The sequence below is a fragment of the Cyclopterus lumpus genome, chromosome 20 (assembly GCF_009769545.1).
Source record: "Cyclopterus lumpus isolate fCycLum1 chromosome 20, fCycLum1.pri, whole genome shotgun sequence".
Lineage (NCBI taxonomy): Eukaryota > Metazoa > Chordata > Actinopteri > Perciformes > Cyclopteridae > Cyclopterus > Cyclopterus lumpus.
Window position 1 is genome coordinate 4,812,728 of NC_046985.1, and position 16,932 is coordinate 4,829,659.

The window sequence follows — 16,932 nt, forward strand, 5'->3', positions numbered from 1 at the left end:
AACGAAAATAGAGATGTTCATTGTGCCTTAGTTGTAGGAAAATCTCGTGTCTCACCATCAAAGGTCACAACTGTCCCAAGACTGGAATTAACAGCTGCAGTTATTTCTGTGAAGATAAGCAAAATGCTCAAGGAAGAACTGGGATATGCTGACACTGAGGAATTCTTCTGGACCGACTCAAAGGTGGTTCTAGGATACATAAAAAATGAAGCAAGACGATTCCACACCTTTGTAGCTAATCGTATTCAGAAGATTCACCTTAGCTCGTCCCCTCAGCAATGGAGATACGTTCCAACCAATGAGAACCCTGCGGACCACGCTTCCAGGTGCTTGACTCCCAGTGAGCTTCTGTCGTCCACATGGCTCACTGGACCCAAGTTCCTATGGAACAAGGAAATAAAGTTGCCAGCAGACGAAATTCCAGAGTTAACGATCGGAGATCCAGAGGTCAGAAATGCTCTAGCACTAAGCACAAGAACCACAGACCAAGTAAGCCTTGTTGATCGCCTGTCTAAGCTCTCATCTTGGTCACTTGCTACTCGAGCTGTGGCACGCATACTAAGGTGCATTAGGCGAAACCACTCAAACAGTCTTACCAATGTAGCAGAACGAGAAGATGCAGGACATTGCATAATCAAGGAACTGCAGAAGGATGTGTATCAAGAGGAGTTTAAACTGCTGCGCAAAGGGATTCCCATACCATCTCACAATCCATTACACTCACTTGATACGTTTCTCGACAAAGATGGCGTCCTCAGGGTGGGAGGAAGGCTTTGCAACTCTTCTCTTCCCAACTTCATCAAGCACCCTGCAATCATCCCCAAGGATCATCACATCACAAAGATGGTTATTGCTCATCACCACGAAAGGATGAAACATCAAGGCAGAGGTCTCACTATTAACGATATCAGGTCCCACGGCTACTGGATTCCAGGCATCAACCGAGCAGTAGCTTCCTACATTCGTCAATGCATCATCTGTAGACGGCTCCGGAAACCAACGGAAGAGCAAAGGATGGCAGATCTACCCCCTGAACGTGTAGAACCATCACCCCCCTTTACTTTCTGTGGAATGGATTGCTTCGGCCCATTCCTCACGAGACAAGGAAGAAAAGAGAACAAGAGATATGGTCTCCTTTTCACTTGTCTTAGCTCCCGTGCCATTCATATGGAGATGCTTGATGACTTGTCCACCGATGCCTTTATCAATGGCCTTCGATGCTTTATTGCTATTCGTGGTGCTGTTCGTCAGATCAAATCTGACCAAGGAAGTAACTTTGTCGGAGCCAAAAATGAACTCAAAGAAGCCTTAAAGGAAGTAAATGCAGACCGGCTGGCTGCATATCTTGCAGAGAAACAATGTGACTTCTGTATGAATGCACCCTATTCAAGCCATGTTGGAGGGGTTTGGGAGAGGCAGATTAGGACAGTGAGAGGCATTCTAAGGTCCACACTTGCGCTTTCCTCTGGTAGGCTAAATGATGCTTCCCTGCTGTCTTTTCTCTATGAAGCTATGGCAATTGTCAACAGTCGACCACTGACCGTTAATAACCTCAGTGATCCTCATAGCCTCGAGCCGCTCACCCCTAATCATCTTCTCACTCTGAAATCTGTCAAGGCCTTGCCTCCTCCAGGTGAGTTTGTCAGAGAAGACGTGTATGGCAAGAAGAGGTGGCGTCATGTTCAGTACCTGGCGGAACAGTTCTGGAGTCGATGGCGAAAGGAATACCTCGCTAACATTGCTCTCAGACAGCGTTGGCATACACCAAGGAGAAATCTGCAAGTTGGAGATATTGTAATGATGAAAGAAGAAGACGTGCACAGGCATGAATGGAGATTGGGCAGGGTTTCAGTAACCACAACTGACAAAGACGGACTAGTGAGGAGAGTTAAGGTTCGCCTCGGCGACAAGAAGCTTGGAAAAAAGGGAGAGCGTCTCCACAAGATGTCTGAGGTCGAACGACCAGTCCAAAAGTTGGTCTTGCTGCTGGAGTCTGATTAAACTTACTCACTCCCCTATGGTTCACAATACTTTTTCAAAACGGCTTGTGAACTCGGTTTATAAAGGCTCGTCACTTTCTTACTTATGAAAGGTCATATTCAGTTAAAAATCATTTGTGCTTAATGTAAATTCTATACAGTTACATTATTTACTCATGATTGGTGGGAGTGTAAATGACTCTGAAAATGTTCCATTAATATGACTAGTTCCTGCACGAATTTATTTGTAAGTGCCTGTGCATATTTTTGTTTTTTTTTGTCCTTTTATTTTGAAGTTCCTCCGGTGAGACCGGAAATAGATGTACCTGTCGCAACTTGACATTGCAAAAGGTCCGTTAGTTTTACGTTTACTGAAGGAGAAGGAGTTCATGTTTGGTTATTCTTCAATCCACTTTACGGACTGCTAAGCTCCTAGCTGGAACGGGAACAAGGTACTTTGTGTTTATTTAGGCTTTAATTACATGTTTAGTGACTTTATTTTAATTAATTTGTGCATTGGTAAGAGCTCATTTCTGTTGTATTTGTTCCATAGCTCTTACGGTGATTTCTGGATCTTTATGGAAAAGGAACATTTGTGTTCAAAAAATAAAAGATTTCTGAAACATCAGTACGCTTCACCATTGTCCGGCTGGGGTCAGCTACAGGCAGTAACAAACTTTAAATAATTAAAAGGGGGAATTCATTAAAAAAAAGGAGCTGTATCAGTGTGCATACATCTGGGAGGCATGACTGCAACTTACTGTGTATCTGTTGTGATGAGTGGTAATAACCACTGTGAACCACAGTGTGGTGCTCAGTGACCATACAGTGAAAAAGGTCTGTTTCACACACACACACACACACACACACACACACTGTTGACTCCATGATGTTCATTCCCTCTATGTATGAGGAGACGAGAGTGACACTGTCGTGACCCATCATCTCAAACCAAATGAACGATTGATGAATTTCCCCCTTTTTGTTATAACAAGCGCTCATCTTTGCCGAGGCTCAAATTTCATTTGACAGGATGGCTCCCACATCTCAAAGTAATGAAGGCAGCCCATCTTCCCCCGTTAGACGAGGTGCATAAATACAGACACGGCTCATTATGAATCCTGTCACACAGGTAGGCATACGGGGGGAAAGAAACAAGCACTCAGAGTCCCAGAAAGCCCCCTGAGGTACGTTCACATGGTGTACCCTGAAGACCAAGATGCTCGAGACCTCGCTAGTCCACAAGAATCCCGCTATCCAGCATATCACATTTAAAAAGTGGTCATATTCTGCCTGAAACCACTTTGTAATTAGCGACAAACGTTCCTCCTTTTATAAAGCGATTAGCTGTTCTTACGTCTCCACCCGATCTACAGGCTAATGGGGACGTGTGAACACGCCACAAGGAGTTGTCAAGGTCAGGCGTGCACTTGAAGCCAGCTGCTATCTATTGAAGACAACCCCTCCCTGTGTGCATAAAGCTTGCGCTTGTCAATTATTCCTTGGAGACACGGAGCAGACAGCTGCGCGTTATGCTTCCTCTCCCTCAACAGCTGCAGTAGACGTTTTTGGTGGTCCTGTCGGCTCGGTGCGGCGTGCACCTTTCTACCCGCTATCTCTTCGGGTAACTCTCATCCGGAGGGAATTTCACCGGGGCGAGAGCGGGCAGTGTTTTTAATCAAACCCCTCACAGAGTATGCATAATCTTTAAGAGAATTTTTTTCTTTCTCTCTCTCTCCATAAAGAGGTCAATTCAGGTAGAAGTCATTATGCCTTACTGATTTCCTTAATTAAATCCATACCGGTCACAAAAGAGGAGACGGATAAAAGGAGAAGACGCTGAGTTTGAGAAAAGGAGTTTTGAGATAAGTGAGGAAAAGGGCTGGGAAAAAAAAAAATATCGGGACGATGTAACTGACGTTTTGTCTAATCGCTGTACATTCAATTAGACATGTTTGCGTGTCCGTCTTTTGTCAGGAAATAGGCTGTTTCTGAATGATCCTTGTAGCTCCCCAAAATAGCACAGTAGCTGGAGGTCTGAGAAGGCCAAGTGGACAGTTTTGTCATGCGCTGGTGATCCAAACAGGGCTCCGAGTACCTTGGGAGGGCCATGGCCTGACTGTAAACTGTGTCTGCAAGGTGCCACGGAGGCTGCAGCTGATGCAAAAGTGTTGACTGCAATACACTTGAGGTGGTTAACCGGCGTAATAATGCTCAGCGTGACCTTTTTTGTTGTTGTTACCGGACAGCGGAGCCCGGGGGGGGGGGGTGCCGGTTCCCGTCCCGCAGCTGTGAGTCAGTGTTCCTCTCTGACAAACGGGACGCGATGATTCACGAGGCCTCCGCTTTGTGGTGTAATTGGCGAACAGGCCTCGTGAGTATAAGGACGACGGAGCGAAGAAGGGCGGAGGCAAAGGGGCGTGAGGAAGAGCGAGGAGACGGCGCGAGGATGAATGCAGAGTCGAGTAAGGAAAATGTGAGAGGGTGCGGGGGAGGGGCGAGTAAACACTTGAGAGAGCATGAGATGGCTCCGGGCGAGGTTATAGGCTGTTTTTAATGTTATTTTGTTTATACTGTCCGTCTTCATTCGGGGGGGGGGGGGGGGGGACTTCCCTGTGAGTCTGTCACAGTGATTCCTAATTCGCACACTAAGGTGGGGGGTGGGCTAGAGTCAGAGGGTCTACGCTGCAGAGCCCTGTGAGCAAGGCGTCCTCGGAAACCCTGCAGTTGCAGTAATTGTCGCTGTATGTGTAATCACAAGTCACAAAGCATCCCTCACATTTTTTATCGACAATTAACGGGACGAATTAAGAAACGGGTACGACGGCCTGGATCAATTCTGGTGGAGAGAGTTAAAGGGCAGGTTTTCCATTCTTGGGGTCCGTGTTACGGACGTCTGCCTGTTTAGCTGGCGCACAGAGGAAAGGTCGCACTGCAGCGGCCTCTGTCACACACACACACACACACACACACTCACACACACACACAGACACGCACGGCTTTCTTACTGAAGTATTATCTCCCAGCATGCACAGGTAAAGCATCTGTAGGAACACTAATCCGACACAAAAGGCTCATTACTCTTGATACACATCGGGGGAGGGGGGGTAAGTGGGGGCTGTGGTACATAATAACGGTTCGGATCGTATCATCGTTTTGAGTTATGGATCGGATCCAGAGATAGAAAAAGGGAGCAACTACAACCTTTGGGAGATGCCACAATCATCTTTTTTTTGCCGCCAATGCTGATTGCTGATCGTCGATGAGACATATATATATATATATATAGTTATATATACACAGATTGTTTTGTTATAGCTGCTGGCATTCAAGGCTCCAGACTTTAAAATCACTATAAAAAATCACTTCAATCAGCCAAAAGTCATTGTAGACCGACAACAATTCTAAATCATAGTCATTTCCCCCCGTGGGCCTACTGACGCTCCGGTCTTCACGCGACGCCATCACGCTCCCGGAGCCTTTATTTTTTTCTCTGAGCGTCTGAATAAAGAGGTGGATGGGTTCTCCGTTTTCTTGAATATTTGACTCCCTGGGAATAAGAGCGGTTCGGATCAACTGCTACAGGCTGCTACGGCGCTACCGGGGCGCGGGGGAAGCCTCTTTGAGCTTTTTCCAAACATCATAAACGGTATCATAAACATGCATATTTAGCAAAGTCGTACTCGTACAAAATAGCCTGGATGTTGAATGTCAAACAACGATCTGTTCGTTCAAAACCGACCTAAATGTGAACCGGAGCTCTCTGTGGTAAGCAGGCCTCCCAGATGATGCACGGGGAACCGTTATCCAATGAACAGATCTCAGCCAGGATGCTTGTTAGGCTTCAAGATGATCTTATTTCTCGCCGCGCCCCACTGTTCACCTCAGACTGGGCCTCCATGAGATTATGTACTAACTGCTGAGGAGGGACAGGAGCTTCGGGGATCCTCCTCGGCCCGACAAAGGAAGGACGTGTGGCCTTGGAGTCCGAGGTGGCTGGCGGGTCAGATGGACGATATGAAGACGGGAGTGGAGATGGATGTGCCCTTTACTTACTGACTCATGGGGGCACGAGTGATATATTTCAGATCTTGTCCCTGGTACAGAGGTAGGGAAAGCATTCCCTTTAGTTTAATACCTTTTAAAAACTAATACATTGACTTGTAGTGTAGAAATGAATGTGTTTTGTATATTGGATTCACTCTTTTTTTCTTCTTTTCAGTTCCTTCCGACCTTATTAAAACTCTGTGTAGAAAAGGAATGCAGTAATAAACACTCTTTTTGCCAACAAACTGAGCTTGCGCCTTTGCTGAAGGTGACAAAATATCTAGAATTGACCATAAATCATTATAATACGGCCCGGGGATCTTTAAAAACACAACATTAGGGTTTAAGTAGAGTTACTCTTTTCAAAGATGGCTCGCCTGCAGTTTTTCACATGATGCAAGACTCTGCCGCTCCGCTTTCAAGAACCCGAACAGTCTTGTTTGTTTCAAGTAGACTTTGATTATCTTCCTCATGAGCAGCCTTTCATCTGTGCCAGATCACATACGATTCTGCTGCCTGCGTTTGTTTAATTTATTCGAAAAAGAAAGCAGCATTTTAATTGAAATGCACAAATCAAATTTAAATAAACGTAGGTACATGAGCTACCATGTTATCTGCGCACATGTATCACAGAGAGCATCCGTCATCATTAATTAGTTGAAAGAAAACAAGTCTGTTTTTCGGACTAACGCATTGTTGATGTATGCACATATTTTACAGCCGCAGCAAAGTCAGTTGCTGAGTAAGTCACACTTGTCAATCAATTATGACGGGATATGGTTTGAATCTTTTTCTTTGTGGTCTTGTTTACTTTGGTGGTTCAAGCCGACCAGCACACACGGCATCATTGTTGTGATTTCTATACATTATGCAATATCAACTGGCCTGTTGCTCTGTGGCAGAGCTGAAGACACTTTGAGTTAACAACTCATATTAATACCGACACTATATTGCTGCATGAACACAACTAAAGTACAAAAATAACCCAAAACCTGCTGTCAAAACAATCTTGTTCTCTCCACACTGTGGATGGGACGGTCTAGGATTTTATCGCGGATAGCAATAACCCAAAAAACTGACAATAAGTTGATGTTGGTGAAGTTCAATAATTGTAATAACTAAACATCATTACATGAGGGACATGAAAAAGAGGACTGGCTTGGTAGAGATGTGAAAAATAGTGAATGATACAGGAATTAACATGCAAGACCGAACATGCTCAACCATTTTTATATTTTCATGACCGTATGATCTATGATTACCATATTTCAGTGAAAAATAAACAATGTGACTTACTAAAAGCCGTGACGCAATAACAATAATTGTCTCTAAACAAAATGTATACGGTAAAGCGATTCCGGTACGTTTTAGCTCCAATTTGAAGCTTTGTAATGTTTTTTCAGAATGATATTGTGAATGGCAATAGTTTTGGCCAAGATAATCGTGACATGACATTTTCCTGTCGTCCCGTTGCTACTCCACATGCTCAGGTTTCTGCTCCGACTCTGATTCACAGCTCGGTGTTTCTCTGCCTTCTGAACCCAGGTTTCTAATCAGAGAATTAGCTTCAGTCTCCCCTGCCAAAATCCACACAGTAATCCATCTCACTTTGTCCACACTGTGGCTCATGACCCACTAAAGCATTTGTCAGTATGCTTGAAAGAGAGCGGGGGATGGAGAACGAAAGAGAGAGAGAGAGAGAGAATAAGATATCCTGGCCTGGTTTCCTGGGTGGCTTTATTAAAGCCTATTAGTTGCACAATGACAATCTTTACATTTCTCCAGTATTGTTTCCACAGACAGAAAGACGTTCTTATATCCAATACATTACGCCTCGGATAAATCCCCTGCTGCGCTCTACCGTTGATGTTATTGTACGACTGTGAGCCTGCATATGGATATGCTTTTTGTCGAGTGCCGCGTCGGGCCAACGACGTTCCGGCCCGGTCTCTCTCTCTCTCTCTCTCTCTCTCGGAGCGTGATTAACGAGGGAGGAGACGCACAACCGGGGTGCATTCTAATCAGCCACAAGGGCATGGAGAGATATGGAAAGGGGGGAAGAAAGGGAATAAGAGAGCAAAGAGACAGAGAGGGGAGAGAGAAAGAGATTATGTATTGATACGGTTTGTGTGAGGCGTCGGGTTGAAATCCTTCTCTGAGAGGGGTACAAACCTGAATTCTTGAGCATTTCCCATCTGCAGGCACACATAGACCCCCACCCCCCACCCCACCCCCCCCACACACACACACACACGCTGAGACACACTGAATACTCTCACAGCCTCGGCAGCAAACACAGGGACATGAAAGACACAGAGGGGGCCTTATGGGGTTAGCTTTGGCAAGCCTCAGTCCGATGGATCAGGGGGAATTGGCCCATCTCGTTGCAGACTGCAATACCCATAAGGCCTCTCACTCATGGCTGTTCATGCCTCTAAACCTGGCTCTCTAAATAAAGTTACTGAGCTGTGCGGTTATTGTAGATATAGTTGGAATTATCTATGCAAATTTCAAAAAGGGAACGCGAGCCCGTGAATACTAATGGCGAATGAGAGAGAGAGAATTACAGCAGCCAGGTGGAGAAAATGCAAGAGGATTGGTTTTGGATAGACATTAAAGAAAAGAAAAATCCCCCTTGGGTATTCACTTATAACGTTAAGCCTCTGATATTCATAGCAGCATTGAAGGAGTTGCATGTATTTTGTAAGAAAGTGTTGCAATTTACTTAAAGGGTACCTTTGGTATTTTTCCCGTGTTTTTGTGTTTAAGAGACGGAGAAAACAAATCTTCGGATGCAATAGTCCGGACATCTTGGGAAACGTGGTTGAACAATTTCTTGGCGAGAAGAGAAGATTGATATTGTCACATTGTGTGAGACGGGTCGGTAACAATCTGTTTGACTGCGTTTGATCAATCATGAGTCACTTCGGATCCCGTGAAGATCGCCACGGCGAATCATAGAAATACAATATAAACGGAAAAGAATGAGTAAACAAAAACTGAAGAAAGAAAATAAGTTATTGAGAAGCTGATCGTGGTCAGCAAAAGTAAAGCAAAATGGAAAAGTTGATTATTTTGTTTTGCGTCAGCATCACGCTCGCTTGCAAATGTATTCTGCAATGTTTCGCACCATACTCTGAGGTGTTGATTTGATTGATTATCTTAATTATTCAAAGAGGGGAAATTGGTTTTCAGTGAGGGACAACCACGCAGCGATAATCCACTGATCTACCTCCAACGTGTTTTTCCACATACTGTATGTCGTACAATTGTCATCTTCCAAATGGGACAAATGGGAAATCACACATTCCAAAAGGCCTTTGAGAGAATAAGAGACATTTATACCATCAAAGTCTATTGTAGGAGTGCCTGGAAATATTCCCAAATGGCGTCGCACCAACTGTATTTGGCCAGTTCTCAACGGGAATAAAAGATCAAAAAATAAAATTGGGAAACGAAATGGCTCCACGAACACAACACATGCCTTCGGCGGGTGTATTTTTAAGAGCACAAATGCTTCCTTGCACATACTATAAGTAAAGCAGCACTCCCTCTACCTGCTTATGCTCGGTCCTCCCAATGTGTTTGTGTCCTGTGCTCCTTGCGATGCATCATGTTGGCCCAAAATGACGATTGATGGCAGTGCCACTGCCTTTGTAATCCGCTTAGGATGGATTTTGCATCTAAATCACTTTATTATTTATGCGCCTAACTCTTGCCAATGCCATTTGGAGGCGGTATGATTGGTGATCCATCACACATTATCCTTCACTGTGGACATTAATATTGTAATGGGATGGACCTTCAGCATGAAGCTTTCAGGTGGTCTCTTGGGGTCAGGCTGCTCAAAACAGAGGGGAGATTATCTGGAGTGCCTGGCTTCCAGACGGACTCTCCAGAGATGTTGTTAGTTGGCCCTCGCTCTGCGATTAACCTCTCCTCCTTCTCCACAGCGGCTTGTATCTTCATACACGGCCTCTCTTAGAAAGAAATATCACTCTTTCATTGCCCTTTTTTCCCATCAGGGCTTCAATCGCCTCCTGCCAATCACACGCGTCTGCTGCCTACAGGCACACGCTGCCACGTCGGGACACCGTGGAAACGACCGCCTCTGTAGATGAGAGAAATAACAAGAAGAGAGAGAGAGATCTTCGTCGCGCCACATAAAAGGGCGAGAGTGATATAGCGAAAAGAGTGACACGCATCTCAAAATGCGTCTCATATTTTGATGCAAATAGGTGTTTGAAAGTTTTCTGAGATTCTATGAAGAGTTCGGAGTTTTTAGCTCGCAGCGCAGCATGTTATATGCTGCGTTGTTTACATGTCGACCTGGAGACTCGGCCTGTGCGGCGGTCAGATTTAGTGCGTGCTGGGAGAGCTCAGGGCAAAAAACTAATCCGTCACTTTTTGACTCTGTTGTAGCCCACCGGGCCCACCGAGGACCGAGGCCATGGAGGTACAGCAGACACATCTCAGCGGGTGAAGAAGGAAAACGGCTCGAATGCTTTTGAGCTTCGTGGATGCCAGCAAACATCATGTCACCGGGTTCCTCCAGTCAGGCTTTTAGCCAAAGGGGAGGGAACACACAGCAACAACAACAACAACGACAACAAACGTGTGACAGATGTTCGTAGCGGGGGAGGAGGCCGCGTCTCGGGAGGTCCTCCTCTAATCGGAAAGATCGGCGGTTCAATCCCTCGGGTCAGATTGCCGAAGTGTCGTTGGGCAAGGCTCTGCCATCTGTGTGTGTGTGTGTGTGAGAACTAGCATTCACATAAGACGCCGATGGGCAGGTTGGCAACTCGTAGGGCAGCCTCTGCCTTCAGTGTATGAATGTGTGTGTGTGTGTGAATGTTAACATGTAGTGTGAAGTGCTTCGTGTAGCACCAACAGAGCAGCTGACCTCAGACGGCCGCTCTACTTCCTCATTGTGAGCTTCGCCAACATGAGCAGAGGTCTAACTGACAAACATGTATGAACTAACACCGGAGGATGGCGAGATACCCTCAGATCTGGTCGGTGTATTTCTGCCTGCTTGCATTACAACGTTGTTGAACCTCCTCCTTACGTTGCGCTGCATGTGGTTAAACTGGTGCCCCCCGCTGAATCCACTCCTCCATAGAAGTTAACCTTAAATGTTTCCGCGGTTTGTTAGCGGTTAAATGCCGGCGGAAGTGATCCCCCGCTGACCCTGTTACTAAGCAACCGTGACAACATATCAGTCCTTTTCTTCAGATGGGGAGTGATGCTGAGAGCGAGAAGGAATTAGACGTCAAAGCCGTGGAACCAATCAGATTGCTTGATGTCAGCTCCCCGTTTTCGAAAAGAGTTGAATGCTTAATCTTATTAATTGCGACACCGTCTGGCTTTGAGTGCCATGCATGGAGATGGAGGTGTTCATCCGGAGGGCTTTTAGAGGAATTTCTTCATGCTCGTAACTCTGACACTGCCATCCAGAATAGCACTGCACGCACTGCTATTTAGTAATGATTGCTGTGCTCACAATCCTTGATGTGATCTTGCGAATCGCTATCCATAGATAGGGTAATGGAGCATCCACTTTCTTTCCACTGAGCGGCGGGGGGGGGGGGGAAAGACGCTGCCAGCTGTGCTATAATAGAATTTTTGCATTTGTTCATCAGCTGTTTTTCATCCATACTGTAAGACGCACACACACACACACACAGATTGACAGTCCTATCTTCTGTGGCTGTGACCCTTGACGCTTGTGTCATTGAGTGCAGAGATTAGTCAACAGCAGTGCGTCGGGGCAGCTGAGGTGGATCTGTGCAGTCGTAGTATGATGTGATTATTCCACTGACCTCTTGTGCACTGACCACTGCCAGCAGAAAACCAAGCTTTTCAAAAAGCACCTCTGCCTCCACATGAACGTGCATCTGCTCCACCTACAATATATGCTCACCTGCAGATGTGATCTCTGAGTTTGAGGCGCAATCAACTGACGACATGCCTTTTAATGAAGCTTTTTCCAACAGGAAGACATATCCTTCGTCATTCCTCGACTACAAATCATTATGTGGCCAATCCATCCCTCCGCCATGCTAATATAAAAAGCCAGAGAGTCTCAACCCGTCCTTAATTGTCAATTAAGGATGCATCTCGCAGTCATACTCCCGCCACACGACTTGCAGATTGAGTGGCGTTGCGGCGAGGTCAGTTCAGAACGCCGGTGCTTTCTCAACCGAAAGCGATCGCACGTGAAGGGACTCACACCGTCATTATGGAAAGAGTGGAGTGCTCGTGGCGACGGTCCTGGTTGAGTTTTAATAACTGATGTGTTTTTCTGCTAATCACAACATTCATAATGCCAAATATGAAACTAATGAAAGAAGCAAAGACACTTTAACCACCATTAATCAGGCAAACAGAGCTCTCCGTTTCTTATGGTTGATTGTTGTCTTTTCCATCCATTGTTGCAGCGATATCAGATCAGAAAGTCCCGGCATCGTATTTGTTAGGAGTGGAAAGGTTACATTTCATACCTGTCCAAACGGACAGGCCTTCATAGAACAGCCGTCATCTTTACAATAGGACAGCAAATGGAGAATAGGTCTCTCAGCAGCCAGATGGATTGTAGACGAGGCTGGGACAGTCGAGTCAAGATTATTGTTTTGATGTTTAGTTTGATAAATGCAGTCTGGAAAGAAAAAGGTAGACCGATAATCTGTCTTGTTGATGCGGAGGAGACACAACAACCTTTTAAATGAGCTCTCTATTTCATCTCTTTGAATATTCTTTTTTTTCCCTGCACATTAGCCAGCATTCATTAACACAGGAGTTAACAGTCTGGGGAATATTGTGTTCAGCGGGTAATGCCCTTGAACCAGTTACCTCAGTTGTGTTTATTATCTTGCAAAAAAAGTTTTCTTCTTAAACTCGCAATCCTAGCGCCCAAAATCCACCCTGAGGATACGGTTTAATGGAGAGGCAGAGCGTATGAGCGGCTAGGCTGATCCTCTTCAAGCCAGTGGACACAAAAACACCATCTTCATACCCAACCCACGGCTGATGCAACACTCAAGCCTCCCCAAGATCGGACTTGCAAAGTCTCCACCTGGAGAGGGGAAGTTGGTATCATCACTACTAGATCCGTTACACATCAGCACGGGTATTTTCCCTGATTAACAGGTCAGAAACTAGTCGCTTTTCGGCGAGATCTACGTGAATCGTGTAGATCCAAAGAGTTTTTGTTTGAGGGTGTCTACTGGCCAGCCAGCGTTTCTGAGATTGGAGTGACACAATTGTGATATTCGCAATAAAACATCTTTGATGTGACGTGTCGAGTCTTGGCCAATCAGCGTTAAGATGTCTACAGCGTCTTCATTGGGGGAGTGGGGGGTTAGGGTTAGCTTGAAATTCAGCCCGCAACATCTACTGCTGCAGAGAAAAGGAAGCAGGAGGTAATGCTGGTATTGTGACAACCCTACAGGAGGTAGAGGCAGAAAAGACTGCAAGGAAAAGGCACATGGCTAAGCATTGCAAACGAGTCCTTGAAGGAGTTGTTCAGGCCAAAAAAAGGAAGTTGGGTCATGAATGACTTTAAGCATATTGTAAATAATGAAAATGTATATTTGTTATTATTATTATTGAGGCCAGAGCACTGACGTAGTCGGAGCGGAGGACCTATTGTTCTTAACATGTTTGTTGTTTACTGAAAGGTGGGGCTAGGTATGAAACCTCAATCCCGTATTGGTTCTGTCCAAAATGTTTATTATTATTATCGTACGTGTTACTATGATCTTAATCAGATTTTAGAATGTTGGTCAGAACAATCAAAACACCGTAGTTATAAAAGAGGTTTCATCAAACGACGTGGATGTGGTGTGGCGACCAAACATGGTAATGTGAAGTTTGGTGAAGTATGTTTAATAAAATCAAACTGCCGCAAATCATTACTGTACGAGACGCCTTGTGCACATATCCCCCGACGTTCGCACCGGTTATCTGGGAGCGCTCAAAGGGACTTTTGAACAGTCCTTTCTCTACCTGTTATCATTCATAACATGCGGTCGGACGAAATGGACCAAACCACGGGGGTGAAAGCAGCTAATTAATCTTCCATCATGCATTGCTCTTTTTTTTATCGAAAACAGGTTCCGTAATTAATCGCACCCTTGCATTCTTTAGGTCTCATTTCTTTATTGTATATAGTTACGTATGGAAAGAAAAGCCAACACAGAAATGGGAGAGAAGTTCATTTTGTTTTGGATTTTTGCCATTCAGTCTTATTAATGCATGGAGACAAATAAATAGAAGGTTGGACTGATAGGTGTGTAGTCAGTTTTACATTCATCAATAACTATTATTAACTCACTAATTCCACAGGAAGTTAGCTCTAAAACCCCCCAAAAAACATGAAAGGAGGAGTTTCGCTACTAAATTTGAGATCGTTGATCAAGTTCCCAGAGGAATGAGTGAACTTCAATTGATTTGCATATGTACACAGAGCTATGTGGAAACAAGGTTTTTTTTTTGGCACCCATGTCAACATGAGCCACACCTCCACCCAAAGGTCCTATTGTGGGTTCGGAATCTAAATTCCCTTCGGAGGGAAGTTATCATCATCACTCTGCTGGGTGAGCTTGGTGCATCACTGTGAGAGCAAAGTCACAGCCTAAACTACCCACTCTGTTTATATTCCACACTCACATAGTAATTCATTCCCGTTCCACTCTTTACTTCTATCATGCACTGCTCCCTTTGATCGCTTCCTGCTGATATTTTTAACTGCGTTACACACTGACAGAGAGTGATGCACTCTTTGCACTCCGAACCTTCCTAGTTGAAATGCCAAACACATTTCAAATACTTAATTCAAAAGGTCTGTTGCCTGCCTGCAGTCTTTTCCAGTCGTGATTATTTTAAAAATCAAGTTTTAAAGCACTTGTGTCTAGGAATTAGCGCTGCTGCATCTTTGCAATTTATCCCCAGGCTTCACAGAGATGGTTTAACAAGATAATGCTCAAGAGTATGCTTCTCACAGACAACCCTAATTCTGATTGAGCAAAACTAATGTGAATGAAAGACATTTTACAGCCAACATCCACAAAACCCATTACAAAGTGCATGCACAATAGAAAAAAACAATGCTTGCACAGCATATTGTTGCTGCATTCCTTGCCACACAACAACTGCTGCCCTAAGATCCGTGTCTCAAGAACTTTGACATAATTTTTGCTTGCTGCTGCCTGGTAAATGTTACAATCAAACTGTGCTTACATTCACCAGTGGATCATGAACCATGAACACTAAATATCAGAGAAAATAAACAGACTTAAATACGTCTGTATCAATAACCTAGATCAAAGACACAGCTAAATATAACTAAATGTGTGTGATTTAAATACATGTGGGAGTGAAACAAAGGGTGAAACATCCAAGGGGAGGGGGGGGGGGGGGGGTGAATTCTTTTTATAGGCATTGTAAGTGGCCGCCATGATAAGAGCTGTTCGAATTCTCTAAATGGAAAGGATTTTGTGTGTGTGTGTGTGTGTGTGTGTGGTTTCCATCAACCGGCACCCAGGCTAATCTCCAACACCTGTCTGCAATCCTGGTCATCAAACCATCCTGTGAAATACCCCGGCTTCCTTCGACCCGTCGACAGATTATTTCGTCAGCTCGGTGGTAGTGTGACTCTCGGCCGCTCTGAGTCCTTTTAATGACTAAGAGTACCTTTTGTGATTTACTTTATTACTAACCCCTGTTCCCTGTGCCTGCACTCCAGCCCAGCCACCACACCTTCCTTCCCGTGTTCACCTATGGTTCTGCCAGTCCACCAGTCTGTGAGGGACACCTTGAGGTGGTCTACTATAAATCTTGAAGTGAAATTAGTTCTGAAATTAGACGTGCATTGGCTCATGAATGTGATTTTCTAGAGCTTTAATTTTGAAATTCAAAATCAGAATGTCCTAATATTGGAACAGGTACCTTCCAATGTGGCATGCTGTCAATATTAGGTATAAGTATTCACACAATGGAAATGATTTCATTAATTTAGTGTAATTCGTTAATGTATCTGTACAGTTATAGTCTTGAAGTGGAGGCAGGCTTGACCACAGTGAGCCCAGGGATATTCTAAACTAAACGTCTGTAAGACGCCCGAGGCATTTTGTGTTCCCATTCCTCCAGCAAAGAACAAGCTTTAACGAAACATTCTGTAATCCAAGGAGAAAGTTTTTTTCGTGAAGTGACGTGTACACTGTATCTCGCTGGCCTTTTTTTGAATCAGTTTCTCATTGCATCTGCAATACAAGCAATGCAGAAAATTGGAGCGGAAAAGAGAAAAGACTCACCAAGAGGCTGTCCAGCGATGATGCGGGCATTTTCTCCGGACACAGCTCCTCGGGCGTTCCTCTCGTTCAAATACTGTACGAAGGCGTAACCTTTGTGCACAGAGCAACCCACTATCTTGCCGTACTTGCCGAAGAGGACCTCTATGTCGGTCTTCTTGACGATGGTTGTGTTGAGGTTGCCGATAAAGACTCTGGAGTTTAGCGAGCGTGGGTCATTCTTGTTGGTCACGTTGCTGGTCTGGAGTTTACCAGTCATTCTCCTCCAGTTGCCCTCCTGGGACACAGACAGAGTGGGGGGGGGGGGAGGGGAGGACATAGCTTTAGAGGTTTGGGGCAGGCTAACTCCAGCTAAAACACTATAAAACCCCAAAGTGTGTTATCATTAAATAAGACATTAGGAAATATATATATAAAAATATCTGAATGACCTGCTAAACTTTTCAATTATTTAAAGGAGCCCTAAATTGTGTAATTTTATTAATTTCCTGCCCCCAGACTCCCTATAGGCCCATCAACCACCCGCTAGCTTACTAGCTAACTCCTGCTAGTTTGGGAAACTACAGAGGAACAGTGAATGTTACTGCTCTTTATAG

The 16,932-nt window shown here is 44.8% G+C and overlaps 1 protein-coding gene across 1 annotated transcript in view; it reads right to left on the reverse strand.

Moving 5' to 3' along the window:
• Window positions 1-16,595, reverse strand: part of LOC117749354 (RNA-binding Raly-like protein) — a 54,220-nt gene extending 37,625 nt beyond the window's left edge. The window contains exon 1 of the mRNA XM_034559765.1: window positions 16,340-16,595. Coding sequence (XP_034415656.1) covers window positions 16,340-16,595 — 256 coding nt within the window. The remainder of the gene's footprint in view (window positions 1-16,339) is intronic.
• Between the last annotated feature and the right edge of the window lie 337 nt (window positions 16,596-16,932).